The sequence below is a fragment of the Sinocyclocheilus grahami genome, unplaced genomic scaffold, assembly GCF_001515645.1.
Source record: "Sinocyclocheilus grahami isolate Dianchi unplaced genomic scaffold, SAMN03320097.WGS_v1.1 scaffold2077.1, whole genome shotgun sequence".
In the NCBI taxonomy this organism is placed as follows: Eukaryota; Metazoa; Chordata; class Actinopteri; order Cypriniformes; family Cyprinidae; genus Sinocyclocheilus; species Sinocyclocheilus grahami.
In genome coordinates this window covers 17,155-32,154 of record NW_015507256.1, presented here as the reverse complement: position 1 = coordinate 32,154, position 15,000 = coordinate 17,155, and the positions used below count along the sequence as shown (strand labels likewise).

Genomic DNA, 15,000 nt, shown 5'->3' with positions numbered 1-15,000 from the left:
GTGACATCAGCGGGCATCTCTGGCTCTGCTCTGTGTGTGTGTGTGTGTGTGTGTTTTCCTCATGAATACTCAGCACTGAGTCGCTGGTTAATGGTCAGTGTGTGTGCGGTCAGAGAGTTAAATAGCTGTAATGAATGCTGGATCAAGCACAAGTCGGATTGTTTATGGCTTCTAGTTCACTGGACGTGTGTGTGTGTGTGTGTGTGTGTGTGCATCATCGGTCCTACCGGAGTGTGTCTCAGTCCAGTGCGTCTCGGTCTGTTTCGCTGCAGGACACGCGTCACATGACTACCTGTGTCATATACGAGAAATCAAACATAACATTCATTAACATTTGCATGACCCGCATAAACTCAACAATATGTGTCAGTAATAATAACAAAGATCTTGAGCTGTCCTTATTATTAACTAAAACTAAAACCATAAAAACATTTCCATTACTTGAAATAAAATATTATTAAATATTAAATAAAACATATTTTATTTCAACGAGCTGCCAAGGCAACATCTCATTTTCATTGAACTGAAATAACAAAAACTAAAATTCAAATAAAAAAATTAACAAATAAAATAAAATAACGGCTAATCAAAATATTGACAAAAACTATAATAGTATACCAACGACTTCTCGTTTTCATTTAGTTTATGTTAAAGTGCTAACATAACTAAAATTAAATCAACTAAAACCTAATAAAAACTATACACACAAGCAAAAACTACTAAAAATGACAAAAACACAAAACTAAATTACTAAAACTTTAAAATTAAAATAAAATGTGTGTGTTTGTGTGTCAAGTCACCTTTATTTGTGTAGCGCTTTATACAGTACTGATTGTGTCAAAGCAGCTTTACAGTGTTAAACAGGAACATAGTTTGTCAATAATGCAAGAAGACAACAACAAAGAGTCATTTTTCAGCTAAAGTCAGTTCATTGATGATTCAGTGATGTAATCATCCAGTTCAGCTCTCTTCAATAGTGTCTGTGCAATCAGTCAAGCGTCCCCAACTAAGCAACACAAAGTACCCAAAACTCCATCGGTGACAGAAATGGAGAAAAAACCTTGGGAGAAACCAGGCTCAGTGGGGGTCTAGTTCTCCTCTGACCAGACCAAACCAGCATGGTGTGGTTTATTTCCAGGCTGCAGCACAGGTCAGATTGTGCAGAGGACTCGTCTGGTTCCCGTGGTCTTGTGCCGATGGCTGTCGAGGTGATGAGGTCTTCACTGGGGATCTGTTTTTAGTTGACGTGGTCTCCGCTGACATTCAGGGCTGTAGAGGTCGTCTCTAGCTGCTGATCCACCATCTGATCTGGATACAGACTCTTTAATCTAGATTCAAACTGACAGAGTGTGTCTGCCTCCCGAACAACACACGTTGTTTTTTTAGATGATTTAAAAAGTTTATACAATTCTTCCTCTCCTATAGTAGAGAATGAGTGGAATTGTAAGCACACTATCTGATGTGATACTGTAGCTGACGGATGCATGGTTACAATTTTATCTCTAATAGTATCGATCTTGGAAGTAGAGTATTTTATAAAGTCATTACTGCTGTGCTGTTGGGAAATGTTAACACTTGTTGATGCTTTATTTTTCGATAATTTAGCCACTGTATTGAATAAATGTCTGGGGTTGTGTTTGTTCTCTTCTAAGAGAGATGCAAAGTAAGTAGATGTAGCAGTTTTTAGAGCTTTTCTGTAGGAGAAAGTACTTTCCCTCCATGCAATACGAAATACCTCTAGTTTTGTTTTCTTGTAGCTGCGCTCCATTTTCCGGGCTGCTCTCTTTAAGGTGCGAGTGTGCTCGTTATATCACAATGTTGGACTGTATTCCTTAATCATCCTTAAGCGTAGAGGAGCAACTGTATCTAAAGTGCTAGAAAAGAGAGAGTCAATAGTTTATAGAAAACATCAAGTTTTTCTGAGCTGTTGAATTTGCTGAGGAATTGAGACAAATTGGGAAGATTATTTACAAAGCAGTCTTTTGCTGTTGAAGTGATGGTTCTACCATATTTGTAATGATGTGTTCTGATCCAGATGGACAGTCGTTCTGCAGTGATTCTGCTCATGTTGCTGAATCAGCGCTCAGGGGTCCTGATGATGGACGAGCGTCTGTCCGTCTGACTGCCTGTTATTTTCTCTTGTGCATCTCACAGGCGTCTCACACATGCTTCTGGACCATGAGTGATGAGTCTCCGTTACAGACGCGCCTCACCACTGTGAGTACAACCAACACTCACTCACTCACTCACTCACTCACTCTCTCTTCTCTCTCTCTCACACGAGGGGAAATTATTAATATTTTATTTTTTTCTGGTGTATATTTTGTCACTTGAAGTAAAAGCAAAAACTAAATTAAAATATAAAAGAGGCTAAAAGCAGCAGCATTTAATATGATTCTGTTCCAGCAGCTGAACTCTGATGCATTATGTATGTCTAGTGTCTTTAATTCTGCTGGCAGGTGAGAAAATGTTGCTTTACTTGAACTGCGAAACATTTGTTTTCCCAAAAGAACCAAATTGATGATTGGAAATATGTCTATATTTCCTTCATAGAAATGAATGGGAAACTTTGGTAAAGGAGCCGCTGTTTTTGCAGTTTTCATGCAGAACATCAGCGTGAGAAACTGCAGACGAAGTGTTTCTCTGTCTTTTGGCATTTCTCTGCTGAAAGTCTGTGCTGTTTGGAGACGCACTGAAGCTCAGTGAGAGGAAATCTGTTTCCAAATTAATTCGCTGCGGACGAGAAAAACAGGAACAGCTTGTGTTAATGGGTGTGTTCACAATCCTGTCACCCGTATGACATACCAGAGGATTCGGTGTGTCTGGTACACCACATCCCACCATCAGCAAAACATGTGACAGACGTAGAAATTAATCAAATAAATCTTTAAAAATCATTTATAGATCTAACTCTGATGCTCTGAAATATCCACAAAAAAACCCTAGGCATAGCCTGTATAGGGTTATCATATGCATATGAATAAAAATACAGTAAAATTGTGAAATATTATTGTAATTTAAAATATCTGTTCTCTATGTGAATCTCTGTTAAGCTGTAATGTATTTCTGTGATGCGCAGCTGTATTTTCAGCATCATTACTCCAGTCTTCAGTGTCACATGATCTTCAGAAATCAGTATAATATGCTGATCTGCTGCTCGAGAAACATTTCTGATTATTATCAATGCTGAAAACACTTGTGCTGTTCAATATTTTTGTGGTAGCTATTTTTAGCTATTTAAAATGTTAATATTTCACATCTTTATTATTCGAGTATATCTGGCGGATCTGAAGCCAGTCGTGTTTCACCTGCTGTAGGTGAGGAAGCTCCTCAGGTGAGGGAGGGGCTGCAGGGAGACGGTTACCATGGAGACAGACCGACAGATTCACCTGACAGAGGGAAACCCCTCACAGGATGCCTGTTTGTGTCTCAGTGCTGCACACTAATTAGTTTACATGGAGCACAGATGGAAAATTTCCATAAGCACATGCACTTAATGTTTGTTTGCTTCACACACACACACACACGTCTGAACTCCAGACACCAGCCAAACACACACACACACACTCTCGAGGAGCTGCAGTAAATGCATCTTGGCTCAAGGCTTTATTGCGTCTCTAATTTTAGCGCTCATGTCCTCGTTTCTCATTCAGAGATGCAGAAACTGAACTGAAGATCCATCAGAGTTTTGATTATGATGAGACTCGTTCTTACAGTTAGCACTAATTAATCAATCATCTCTCTGAGTTAATTGTATTATCCAGCGCTGCTGATAACTGTAGTACGCACTGTACATACTCCTGCTGACGGATCGCACGCATCAATAATGCCTCTGATATTTAATAAGGATCTTACAGTAAATCAGTGCAGTCTCTTTGTTTAAACAGTCATCTATTTTTATGTATTTACTATAAAACTTACAATTTTTTAAAAATGTTCTGTAAAGCACTTTGAATTACCACGGTGTATGTGCTATATAAATAAATAAACTTACCTATTAAACACAAGTTTAGGGATCATTCAGCCAGAAATGATCAATCTGTCAGCATTCAAACCTGTGCGACTTTGCTTCTGTGAAACACAAAAGATGATATTTTGAAGGAACCAAACAGCACTGGACCCCACTGACTTCCATTGTATGGACACAAAACAGTGTGACATTTCTCAAAATATCTCACAAAGTCAGTCACACAGTTTTGGGTGAAACTATTCCTTTAATCTATTCACAAAATGAGTCGCGTAATTATGGTTGATTTATAACAAATAGGAAAATAACACCGTTAATGTTGCAAAATTCATCAGTTATGAAACCAGTCCAATTCAATGTGTCTGTACTTTAATGTTTACTGTTTTTTATGTTGTAAATCTTGATTATCTGTGGTTCTGGACACACTGTGGTTTAGATCTGCATTGCATTCAAGTATACATTTTGTGTCAGTCCTTACTGTCCCTGTGGACTCAAACCTATGACCTTTGTGTTGCGAGCGCTGTGGTCTACTGTTTGAGCTACAGGAAGGCTGTAGATGGAGTTGATGGTCTGTTGTGGTTCAGCCTCATGTCTCGGGTCGAGTCACTGGAGGAAATGCACAGTACTTTGAAACCGAGATCAGTGTGAAATGCATTGCAGGACGTGCCGCTGGCATCCGGCTCTCAGGAGAACTATGTCCTGCTGCTGGTGCTGCTGTGTGTGTTCGCCGGCGGGACGCTGGTCCTCCTGTCCATCCTGCTGGTCTTCTGTCATCGCTGCTGTCGAGGAGAGCGACGCTATTCCAGGTGAGGAACAATCACGACTCCAAACATCCGGAGACAGTGTTCATTCCTTCACTCTCACCCGCAGAAACGACTCAAAACACTGGAGTAGACAAACCTGTTCATCACCACATACTGTAGAGTGTGTGTGTGTGTGTGTGTGATTACAAGCTAAACAAATCAACAGGTCTCATCATCTTGATGTGGTTTGTGTTTGTTTGGTGTTCAGAGCCAGTGATGATCTGGAGAAAACCAACACCACATACATAGAGGAGAGTCAGCCGACGCAAGGTGAACGTGAGAACAGAGTCATTCACAAACACCGCAGTACAGTCAGGCCAAGCCTTCAATTAAAAGACTCACTGAGATTGTTTGATTAAGAGATTTTTAAATGTTGATCGATTTCGTTCGATTAAGAGATTTTTTGAACATCAGTCGGTTTTGTTCGATTAACATTATTAAAGGTGAACTATCATGAAAATCTGACTTTTTCCGGTTTTATGTGCTATAACCGGGTCTCCGGTGCATCTACCAACCCAGGAAACGTGAAAAAGATTAACCCAGTAACTTTGTTTTGGTAAGCATTTTTCTGAAAAAAATGAACGCGTCAGATTTCGCTCCCTTTGTGACGTGGCAAAGGGATCTCATTATAATATCACCGCCCCTTAATCTGCACGTTTCCACTCACGCTGCCGCCACTCTTGGTATACCGGCTCTAACGCCATGGCTAAAGTTCGAGCAAAGCAAGCTAACTGTTCTATCGTTAGCTGCACAGAACACTGTTTAGAGTCCCAGCCTCAGAGGAGACGAGAGAGCCGTGGATTTATTGATTTACTGTATATTACGCTGCTGCCACACAGATCTAATATAAACATGCGATCGCTTTCCCAGCTGTTTACCTGCACAGACATAACCCACTGTTTTTGTAACTCGTGTGTTTATAATATAAACTTGAGTCTATTTGACAGTTTAAGCGCAATAAGACATGAAAGAGAACTTAGTTTAATGCTCACATGCCGTGTGACAGCCGCTTTCTGTGTGCGTGCTTCTGATGTGTGCGCTCAGAAAACACTATAACAGAAGTTTAAACTCATATGGCTTTAAAACACAGGATTTCAGCACGATAACCATGATAATCAAAACCAAACAGATGTTTTTTTTTATCAGAGTATCTGACGTACATCTCAAGGAACAGCTCAATTCTGGAAAAGGGGGCGGAGAGCAGCAGCTCATTAGCATTTAAAGAGACAGGCACGAAAACAGCCTGCTTCTGCTTCCACTCAAAATAGGCATTTTTAAAATGATATAATACATGATCTGTGGAGTATTTTGAGCTGAACACATTCTGGGGACACCTGAGACTTGTATTACATATTGTATTGTAATAGGTCACCTTTAAATGTTGTTCGATTAGGAGATTTTTGAACATCAGTCAGTTTCGTTCGATTAACATTTTTAAATGTTGATTGGTTTTATTTGATGAACATGTTTTTAAATGTCGGTCAGTTTTGTTCGATTAAGAGATCTAAATGTTTGTCGGTTTTGTTCTGTTAGCAATTTAAATATTGGCCAGATTTGTTCTGAGCGAGAGTAAGTGATTCTCAAAAAGTTATTAGAGAAAATATGATTGGTTGTCGCAGATAAAAAGTCTGATGCTCAGACACACATCTAGAGATTTAGCTAATAGTCAGTTTTGTTCTAAGCAAGAGTGAACAATTATCAAAAAGCATTAATGAAGATATAATCGGTTGTCTTAAGATGAAAAAATGCTGTTTTTCAAAGAGCCTGATGTGAGTTTAACATTTTCCAAATTGAATCAGTTATTTAAGCGACGATGTTGAGAAATATAGCGCACGGCTTATAAAGAGAAACAAATGTGCATCACTGATGTCTCTCTCCGTTTTCTTCAGATGTCACGATCAGACTCGAGAGCGGCGAGTCGCTGTCTTCTTCCAGCTGTCATGACGATACGGACGCGGATCACTTCCCGTCTGCGTCGGTCACCGGAAGACGGGTCTCTTTCAACGAGGCCGCCATCTATGAGCAGAGCGCCAAAGACCAGGAGACAGGTCGAAGGTCAGACACACACATATGAAGGGGTCAAGGGTCGAGAGCGGCAGCGACCGAAGAACGACAACCTGTTGAGAATCATGTTCATGTTTTAGTTTGGTTTTGTTTGATTACGAGACTTAAACATTGGTCTGTTTTGTTTAAGAGATTTCAGTGTCATCCGGTTTTGTTCGATTAAGAGATCTAAATTTTGGTGTTTTGTTCGATTCACAGAATTAAGAATTATAATGGAGTTAAACTAGTTGGTTTTGTCACTGTCCACTTCCAGCTGTCTGTCAGAGAACCAAGTTCATGTTTTAGTTCACAACCATAAAGAACAGAAAGGAAATGAAATAACCACTGAGACTTGATCTGGATCCTGACGGGCTGTAACGGTCTCGCAGGTACACGCTGACGGAGGGCGACTTCCATCACCTGAAGAAAGCTCGTCTGACGCACCTGCAGCCGCCGGCGCTGAAGATCCTCACCATCATGGAGTGCGATTCACCGGAGAACAGCGTGGCGCTCCGCGAACAGCCCTCACAACACCCATCCCTCTCCATATTCCAGGTGACACACTGCTTTCATATCTCTCCAGCATCACCTCCAGCATGTCTATTTCTGTCGTATGCACTGCAGAAAACATGAAAAATGCACTAGTGACCCATCTATCCACACATCTTGCAATACAGGCTTTTTGTGACGCAATGTAAAATATTAAGAGTGAACTACTCGCATTATACGAACAACTAAACTAACTCTTACTGGGCTTGATGATCCGCAGACACACAAAGACTTTGTCCAGGAAAAGTGACTGAACAGAGAGTGTTTCAGCAGATTATAGCAGTTCTTTTGGGCTCCATGTAGATGAATGATCATTTGGGTGTAAATGCAACTCGCTTTCTCATGTAAATTAGACGCAGTTCATCATAACTCTCACTGACTCACTCCTGATTCATTTTCTGCAGAGCCGCAGTTCAGTTACGCAACACAAACGCTGTCAGTGTGTCTGACTCACAGCTTCTGAAACGGATTTCTATTTATAATAAAAATAATAACATTATAAATAATCAACCTGTTAGAACATCTGTCATCCAATCAGAACCGATTGTTTATTTGCTCAGTGCTCAAAATATTATTTTGATATTTTATGTTTTCACATTTAAGTTAAAGATTTAGTAATTATGTTTTGTATGCGTCTATACGGTAGTTTTTTATAAATTGTATTTATTTAGCTGTAGTTATTTTAGTGCTTCAACAACAATGAGAAATGTTGCATTGGCAGCTAGTAAAAAATAAATAATAATAATTTGGTGTCGATTATTTTATTTCAAGTAACAAATATTTTTAAAAAAGGTTTGAGTTATTAATAACCCTGTGCTGGACTGGAGGAGGAACCTGCTAAGTTAACGCTGTCATACTCTTAATGAGCATAATTATTGAGTAAAATAGTGTATTTTCAATTAGGCTGAACGTTTTGATATTCCACAGATTTTTCAGTGATTTGTCACAATGCATTTTGGGATTCAGTTCTTTATAAAGTATGTTTGAAATCATGCATACGAAGGGGCCTAGAAAGCAGCATCATTATATTGGCTACAGTCTGGAGTGTATGATGCCTTGAAATGCACCCTGTGTAGTGAGCTCACTATGTTGTGTGTGTTTTCAGCCGGTGGAGGGTCCCGTGCCGGAGCCTGCAGGATTGTGGAGCGCTCAGAGCCCCAGCAGTGCTCTGCCTGGAAACACACTGAACACCAGCCCCAAACACACCGCCAAACCAACCCGATCACACACCGTGAGTCACGCCGAGCATCAATGAAATACACATTAGTTAATAAACACAGGCGAGAACACGGGCAGAATACATCAAAAGTCCCACACATAGGCCCGGTTTCACAGACAGGGCTTAGGTAAGCCACGATTAGGCCATAGTTCAATTAGGACATTTAAGCAATTTTTATTAACATGCTTTAGCAAAAACATTACTGGTGTGCATCTTGAGACAAAACAAAGGCACTGATATATTTTAAGATCAATCAGCGCAAGTTTATTTCAGTTAAAACAGCTCAGACTTACACTTTAGTTTTCTTCTGTGAAACCGGGGGAAAGTCATCTTTGATAATTTTTAGTATTATTTTTAAACTATTAATATTTAATTTTAATATTTTCAGTTTTCATTTTAGTTTTTAGTCTTTAGGTTTAATTTATTTTTATATAATTGTAGTTGTATTTTTTAACTATTTTAGTGCTTCAACAATCTTATTTCATCAAATGTTTTAGATATTTTATGTTTTTATAAGCTTTATTTCAATTTTGCATGAACAAATTAAAAGCCATTAGGATGTTTTGCATTGTGACACTGGCAATAAATTATTTGCATGACTGTAAATTGTACAGTAGTTGTGTGCATATCAGTGTTTGTTTGTTGAATTGAATTTAAGTTATGCACTGCATCTGGACAGAATGACTTCGTCATCGTATTACAGAGTTTGGTGCTTTATATGTTTGGCATTACCGGTGACCTGCTGGACACTTTCATGATCTCTTCCTCTCCAGATTGAGGTAATGAACAGAAGCCTGCTGATGGACAGATATTCCACTTCCTGTCCGGCTCAGGGCACCATGTTCCACTTCCTGTCTAAGCTCAGACGCCACGCCAGTCTGGAGGGAGCGGGTCCGTTCTTCAGCGTCAAGAAATGGAGACGAGACACCATCCAGAGAGCGGCGAGTCTCGACACGAGAGGTGAGGATGACCTCAAACACACAAGAACTTCCATTCATGATTTAATCCATGAACTCTCCACATGTGAAGTTCGGATCAAGTCGTTTCTGCTGTTCAGTTTGATTAAACGCTCTCGTTGGACTGGAGAGGATGTTTTGTCTTCTGAAAGATGCTTCATAGTTCAATGAACAGTAATGATTCTTCATGATATGAGCTGCAGTATTATTCAGGAATCACATTCTGTAAAACAATCCAAAGCCAGACATCCTGCAGTCTCCTTAATGTTTTTCACACGGAGGTCTTCTTCAGCCTTGAATGAGCCTGGAGAAGAGGAATCAATACCGGATCAATACGGCTAGAGTAGCTCAGTCTAGTTACAGTCATGTGACTGGAATGAGATCTGATTGGTTCAAGATATTTCAAGCAGGAGTGCAGGACAAAAGCTGCTTCCTGATAAGTGAATTATAAAATAAACGCATTATTCTTCACCTGATGTGAAGGGTCAGTCAGTACGGCATGCTCATTTCCTTCTAATGAGCTTCAGATCGCATTACATGCTCTCATTATAGAGGATGAGGGAGCCGTGGCGTCTCCTTTCCAAGCTTCTCTGTAGCTCCATTCCAAAACCTGCTGAGCTGCTGACGTGAACAACACACTGTGAGGAGCTCAGTGAAAACAAATAAAATAAAAGCCAAAATTTTAATAAATGCTATAATAATACATAAATTAACACTGTCACAATGCTGCCTATGTAGAGCATCTCAAATCAGTCACTTCCAAGGTTTCACTTCCTGGACATTCCCATGTTTTTCTTGTATTCCCTTAGGTTCTCCGCGGAGACGTGCGTTTCAGAGGCAGCGGGCGGCCAGCGAGACTCTGGATCAGGGAGAAGAAACCTTGCACGGTGGAGTCAGTGACTTCTTGTTGCGTAAAACCACCGCACAGCCACAGAAGGAGCCGCCAAGACGCCTCTCGGCCGGTTCTTTGGATACCACCGCAGGAGCTCCTCCTGCCCTCAGCAGGTACAGCCACGTCACCTCAGGAGCTCCTGTCAAAATATCCTAGACATTAGAGCAGGGGTGTCCAATGGGGGTGTCAGAAAAAAGGAGACATGCAATATGTGCAGTTTTGGGTGAACCACTGCTATAAAGTTTTGTTCCCACCTGCCCAAAAGTTTCTAGTGATCCTTGATTAGCTGGTTCAGGTGTGTTTAATTAGTATTTGAGCCAAACTCTGCAGGGTTGTGGACCTCCAGGAGTAGGATTAGACCCCCTTGAATTAGGGGTGTCCTATCCTGCTCTCGGAGGGCAAATGTCCAATAGCAGGGGTGCCAAATCTTTTGCCTGGAGATCTACCTTCTTGCAAAGTTTAACTCTAACCTTGACCAAACACAAATGAACCAGCTGAATGACTGAGATTTTCATTACAGACAGGTGTGTTGGAACTAAATGCTGCAGGTAGGAACAGGATTGGGCACCCCTGACCTAGAGTTTAGCTCAAACCTGACCAAACACAGCACTGATCTTGAAGACCTTGAATAGCTGGTTAAGGTGTGTTTTAATTAGGACTGGAGACAAACTCTGAAGGATAGTGGACCTCCAGGAGCATGAGTGGACACTCCAGACCTATAGAGCAGTGCTCTCAAACATGTCCTAAGGACCCACCACTAATGCACATTTTGGATATCGCCTTCATCTGTCTGACCCAATTGAAGTCTTCCAGTCTCTACTAATGAGCTGGGTGAGTTGAATCAGGTGTGACCGATGAAGGAGATAACCAAAATGTGCAGTAGTGGTGGGTCCCATTGTGACACTGGCAATAAATTATTTGCATGACTGTAAATTGTACAGTAGTTGTGTGCATATCAGTGTTTGTTTGTTGAATTGAATTTAAGTTATGCACTGCATCTGGACAGAATGACTTCGTCATCGTATTACAGAGTTTGGTGCTTTATATGTTTGGCATTACCGGTGACCTGCTGGACACTTTCATGATCTCTTCCTCTCCAGATTGAGGTAATGAACAGAAGCCTGCTGATGGACAGATATTCCACTTCCTGTCCGGCTCAGGGCACCATGTTCCACTTCCTGTCTAAGCTCAGACGCCACGCCAGTCTGGAGGGAGCGGGTCCGTTCTTCAGCGTCAAGAAATGGAGACGAGACACCATCCAGAGAGCGGCGAGTCTCGACACGAGAGGTGAGGATGACCTCAAACACACAAGAACTTCCATTCATGATTTAATCCATGAACTCTCCACATGTGAAGTTCGGATCAAGTCGTTTCTGCTGTTCAGTTTGATTAAACGCTCTCGTTGGACTGGAGAGGATGTTTTGTCTTCTGAAAGATGCTTCATAGTTCAATGAACAGTAATGATTCTTCATGATATGAGCTGCAGTATTATTCAGGAATCACATTCTGTAAAACAATCCAAAGCCAGACATCCTGCAGTCTCCTTAATGTTTTTCACACGGAGGTCTTCTTCAGCCTTGAATGAGCCTGGAGAAGAGGAATCAATACCGGATCAATACGGCTAGAGTAGCTCAGTCTAGTTACAGTCATGTGACTGGAATGAGATCTGATTGGTTCAAGATATTTCAAGCAGGAGTGCAGGACAAAAGCTGCTTCCTGATAAGTGAATTATAAAATAAACGCATTATTCTTCACCTGATGTGAAGGGTCAGTCAGTACGGCATGCTCATTTCCTTCTAATGAGCTTCAGATCGCATTACATGCTCTCATTATAGAGGATGAGGGAGCCGTGGCGTCTCCTTTCCAAGCTTCTCTGTAGCTCCATTCCAAAACCTGCTGAGCTGCTGACGTGAACAACACACTGTGAGGAGCTCAGTGAAAACAAATAAAATAAAAGCCAAAATTTTAATAAATGCTATAATAATACATAAATTAACACTGTCACAATGCTGCCTATGTAGAGCATCTCAAATCAGTCACTTCCAAGGTTTCACTTCCTGGACATTCCCATGTTTTTCTTGTATTCCCTTAGGTTCTCCGCGGAGACGTGCGTTTCAGAGGCAGCGGGCGGCCAGCGAGACTCTGGATCAGGGAGAAGAAACCTTGCACGGTGGAGTCAGTGACTTCTTGTTGCGTAAAACCACCGCACAGCCACAGAAGGAGCCGCCAAGACGCCTCTCGGCCGGTTCTTTGGATACCACCGCAGGAGCTCCTCCTGCCCTCAGCAGGTACAGCCACGTCACCTCAGGAGCTCCTGTCAAAATATCCTAGACATTAGAGCAGGGGTGTCCAATGGGGGTGTCAGAAAAAAGGAGACATGCAATATGTGCAGTTTTGGGTGAACCACTGCTATAAAGTTTTGTTCCCACCTGCCCAAAAGTTTCTAGTGATCCTTGATTAGCTGGTTCAGGTGTGTTTAATTAGTATTTGAGCCAAACTCTGCAGGGTTGTGGACCTCCAGGAGTAGGATTAGACCCCCTTGAATTAGGGGTGTCCTATCCTGCTCTCGGAGGGCAAATGTCCAATAGCAGGGGTGCCAAATCTTTTGCCTGGAGATCTACCTTCTTGCAAAGTTTAACTTTAACCTTGACCAAACACAAATGAACCAGCTGAATGACTGAGATTTTCATTACAGACAGGTGTGTTGGAACTAAATGCTGCAGGTAGGAACAGGATTGGGCACCCCTGACCTAGAGTTTAGCTCAAACCTGACCAAACACAGCACTGATCTTGAAGACCTTGAATAGCTGGTTAAGGTGTGTTTTAATTAGGACTGGAGACAAACTCTGAAGGATAGTGGACCTCCAGGAGCATGAGTGGACACTCCAGACCTATAGAGCAGTGCTCTCAAACATGTCCTAAGGACCCACCACTAATGCACATTTTGGATATCGCCTTCATCTGTCTGACCCAATTGAAGTCTTCCAGTCTCTACTAATGAGCTGGGTGAGTTGAATCAGGTGTGACCGATGAAGGAGATAACCAAAATGTGCAGTAGTGGTGGGTCCCCAGACCTCCGTGAAGTTGGCCCCCCACCCAACGCAAAACGTCGGCAAAATAGTCTCAATCGTTTGTGCTCCGTTTGTGCTATAAAAATTTTCGTTCGTGCTGCTTCGGTTTTTTTAGATATTAAAAGAATATTTATAGGTCATTCTGAGGTCACTCAGCCCCCCAACATACTCCAAATTCACCCCAAATAGTCTCATTTGTTTGTGCTTTGTTTGTGCTGCTTCGGTTTTTAAAATATTAGACATTGAATTATATGCGATGACGTCACCAGCCCCCCCACATGCTCCAAATTCACCCAAAATAATCTTCTTTGTTTGTGCCTCGTTTGTGCCGGTATTTTTGTTTTTACTGTCATTTTTAACAATACAGTTGAAGTAATAAGTAATTAATTCAAACAGCAAACCAAATCTCATGAAATAGTCGCAGTCACTTAATTGTTAGTAGCCATATTTCGTTCAATTAGACCAATTAAACGGAAAAAAAAAAACTAGGCCTATTTCATTGTCTTTACATAAAAAAATAAAGACTTGATATACATAGGCCTATTTTCATTTCTGCGCTCAAATAAAACATGCAATAGCCTACGGTTTCCAGGTCCGTGTAGCCTATACTTTTGCATCCATTCGTTTTTCCTTTTTTAACCATGACGAAAAAAATTACAAAAGAAGGATTGTTGTATTTTTAAATGCCATCCTGAAAACCAAATTTGAAATTAGAACCGTACACAAAATGCTGCCCGAAAAAGTAAAATATTGATTTTTTTAATGACTTTTTGCACCTTTAATAAACAATTGAAAAATGCACAAATTAATATAGAAACATTTTGATTTTAACAGGTTTTCTTTGGCCAAATTAGAAGTAGGCTAATGCTTCTCTTGCACATTCAGTTTAGAACTATATGTCTCTGCGCTAGATCATTGATGGGGAGCTGGGCAATTAATAGTAAATATGACCAAAACAGGGTATTATTATTATTATTTGTATATGAATAATAAAATCGCTATATATGCGCATGTCAAGTATTTGTGGGAGTATTATAGTATTACTATATGATAGAGGTGCCTGCGCAATCTCTCCATTTTTTTTTCCCTGCAGAAAGAACTTAGAATAGGCTACTCCGTCATTTTTGGATTTGCTTTATACTGTGGAGATGGCCATCAGCATTGACTAATCTGTTGACTAGGAAAAAATCTTTAAAAACGAGTAGCGAAAACGAAAATATTACCAGCACAAACGAAGCACAAACAAACAAGACTATTTGGGGTAGCTAATTTTGGAGCATGTGTGGGGCTGAGTGACCTCAGAATTATCACTAAATAATATTTTAATATCTAAAAAACCAAAGAAGCACAAACTAAACTTTTACCTGCACAAACGAAGCACAAACAAACAAACTTATTTGGGGTCAATTTTGGAGCAGTGGGGGGCTGAGTGACCTCAGAAAATGAGCAATAAATATTATTTTAATATCTTAAAAACCGAAGCAGCACAAACTAATTTTT

At 40.7% G+C, this 15,000-nt stretch overlaps 1 protein-coding gene across 1 annotated transcript in view; it reads left to right on the top strand.

The window, feature by feature from the left end:
• LOC107573958 (protein Dos) overlaps positions 1-15,000 on the top strand; it is a 21,477-nt gene that overhangs the window by 2,353 nt on the left and 4,124 nt on the right. The window contains exons 2-9 of the mRNA XM_016260422.1: positions 2,155-2,217; positions 4,628-4,773; positions 4,979-5,040; positions 6,660-6,825; positions 7,203-7,368; positions 8,468-8,593; positions 9,355-9,541; positions 10,347-10,542. Of these exons, the coding sequence (XP_016115908.1) occupies positions 2,179-2,217; positions 4,628-4,773; positions 4,979-5,040; positions 6,660-6,825; positions 7,203-7,368; positions 8,468-8,593; positions 9,355-9,541; positions 10,347-10,542 (1,088 nt within the window). The 5' untranslated portion in view covers positions 2,155-2,178. The remainder of the gene's footprint in view (positions 1-2,154; positions 2,218-4,627; positions 4,774-4,978; positions 5,041-6,659; positions 6,826-7,202; positions 7,369-8,467; positions 8,594-9,354; positions 9,542-10,346; positions 10,543-15,000) is intronic.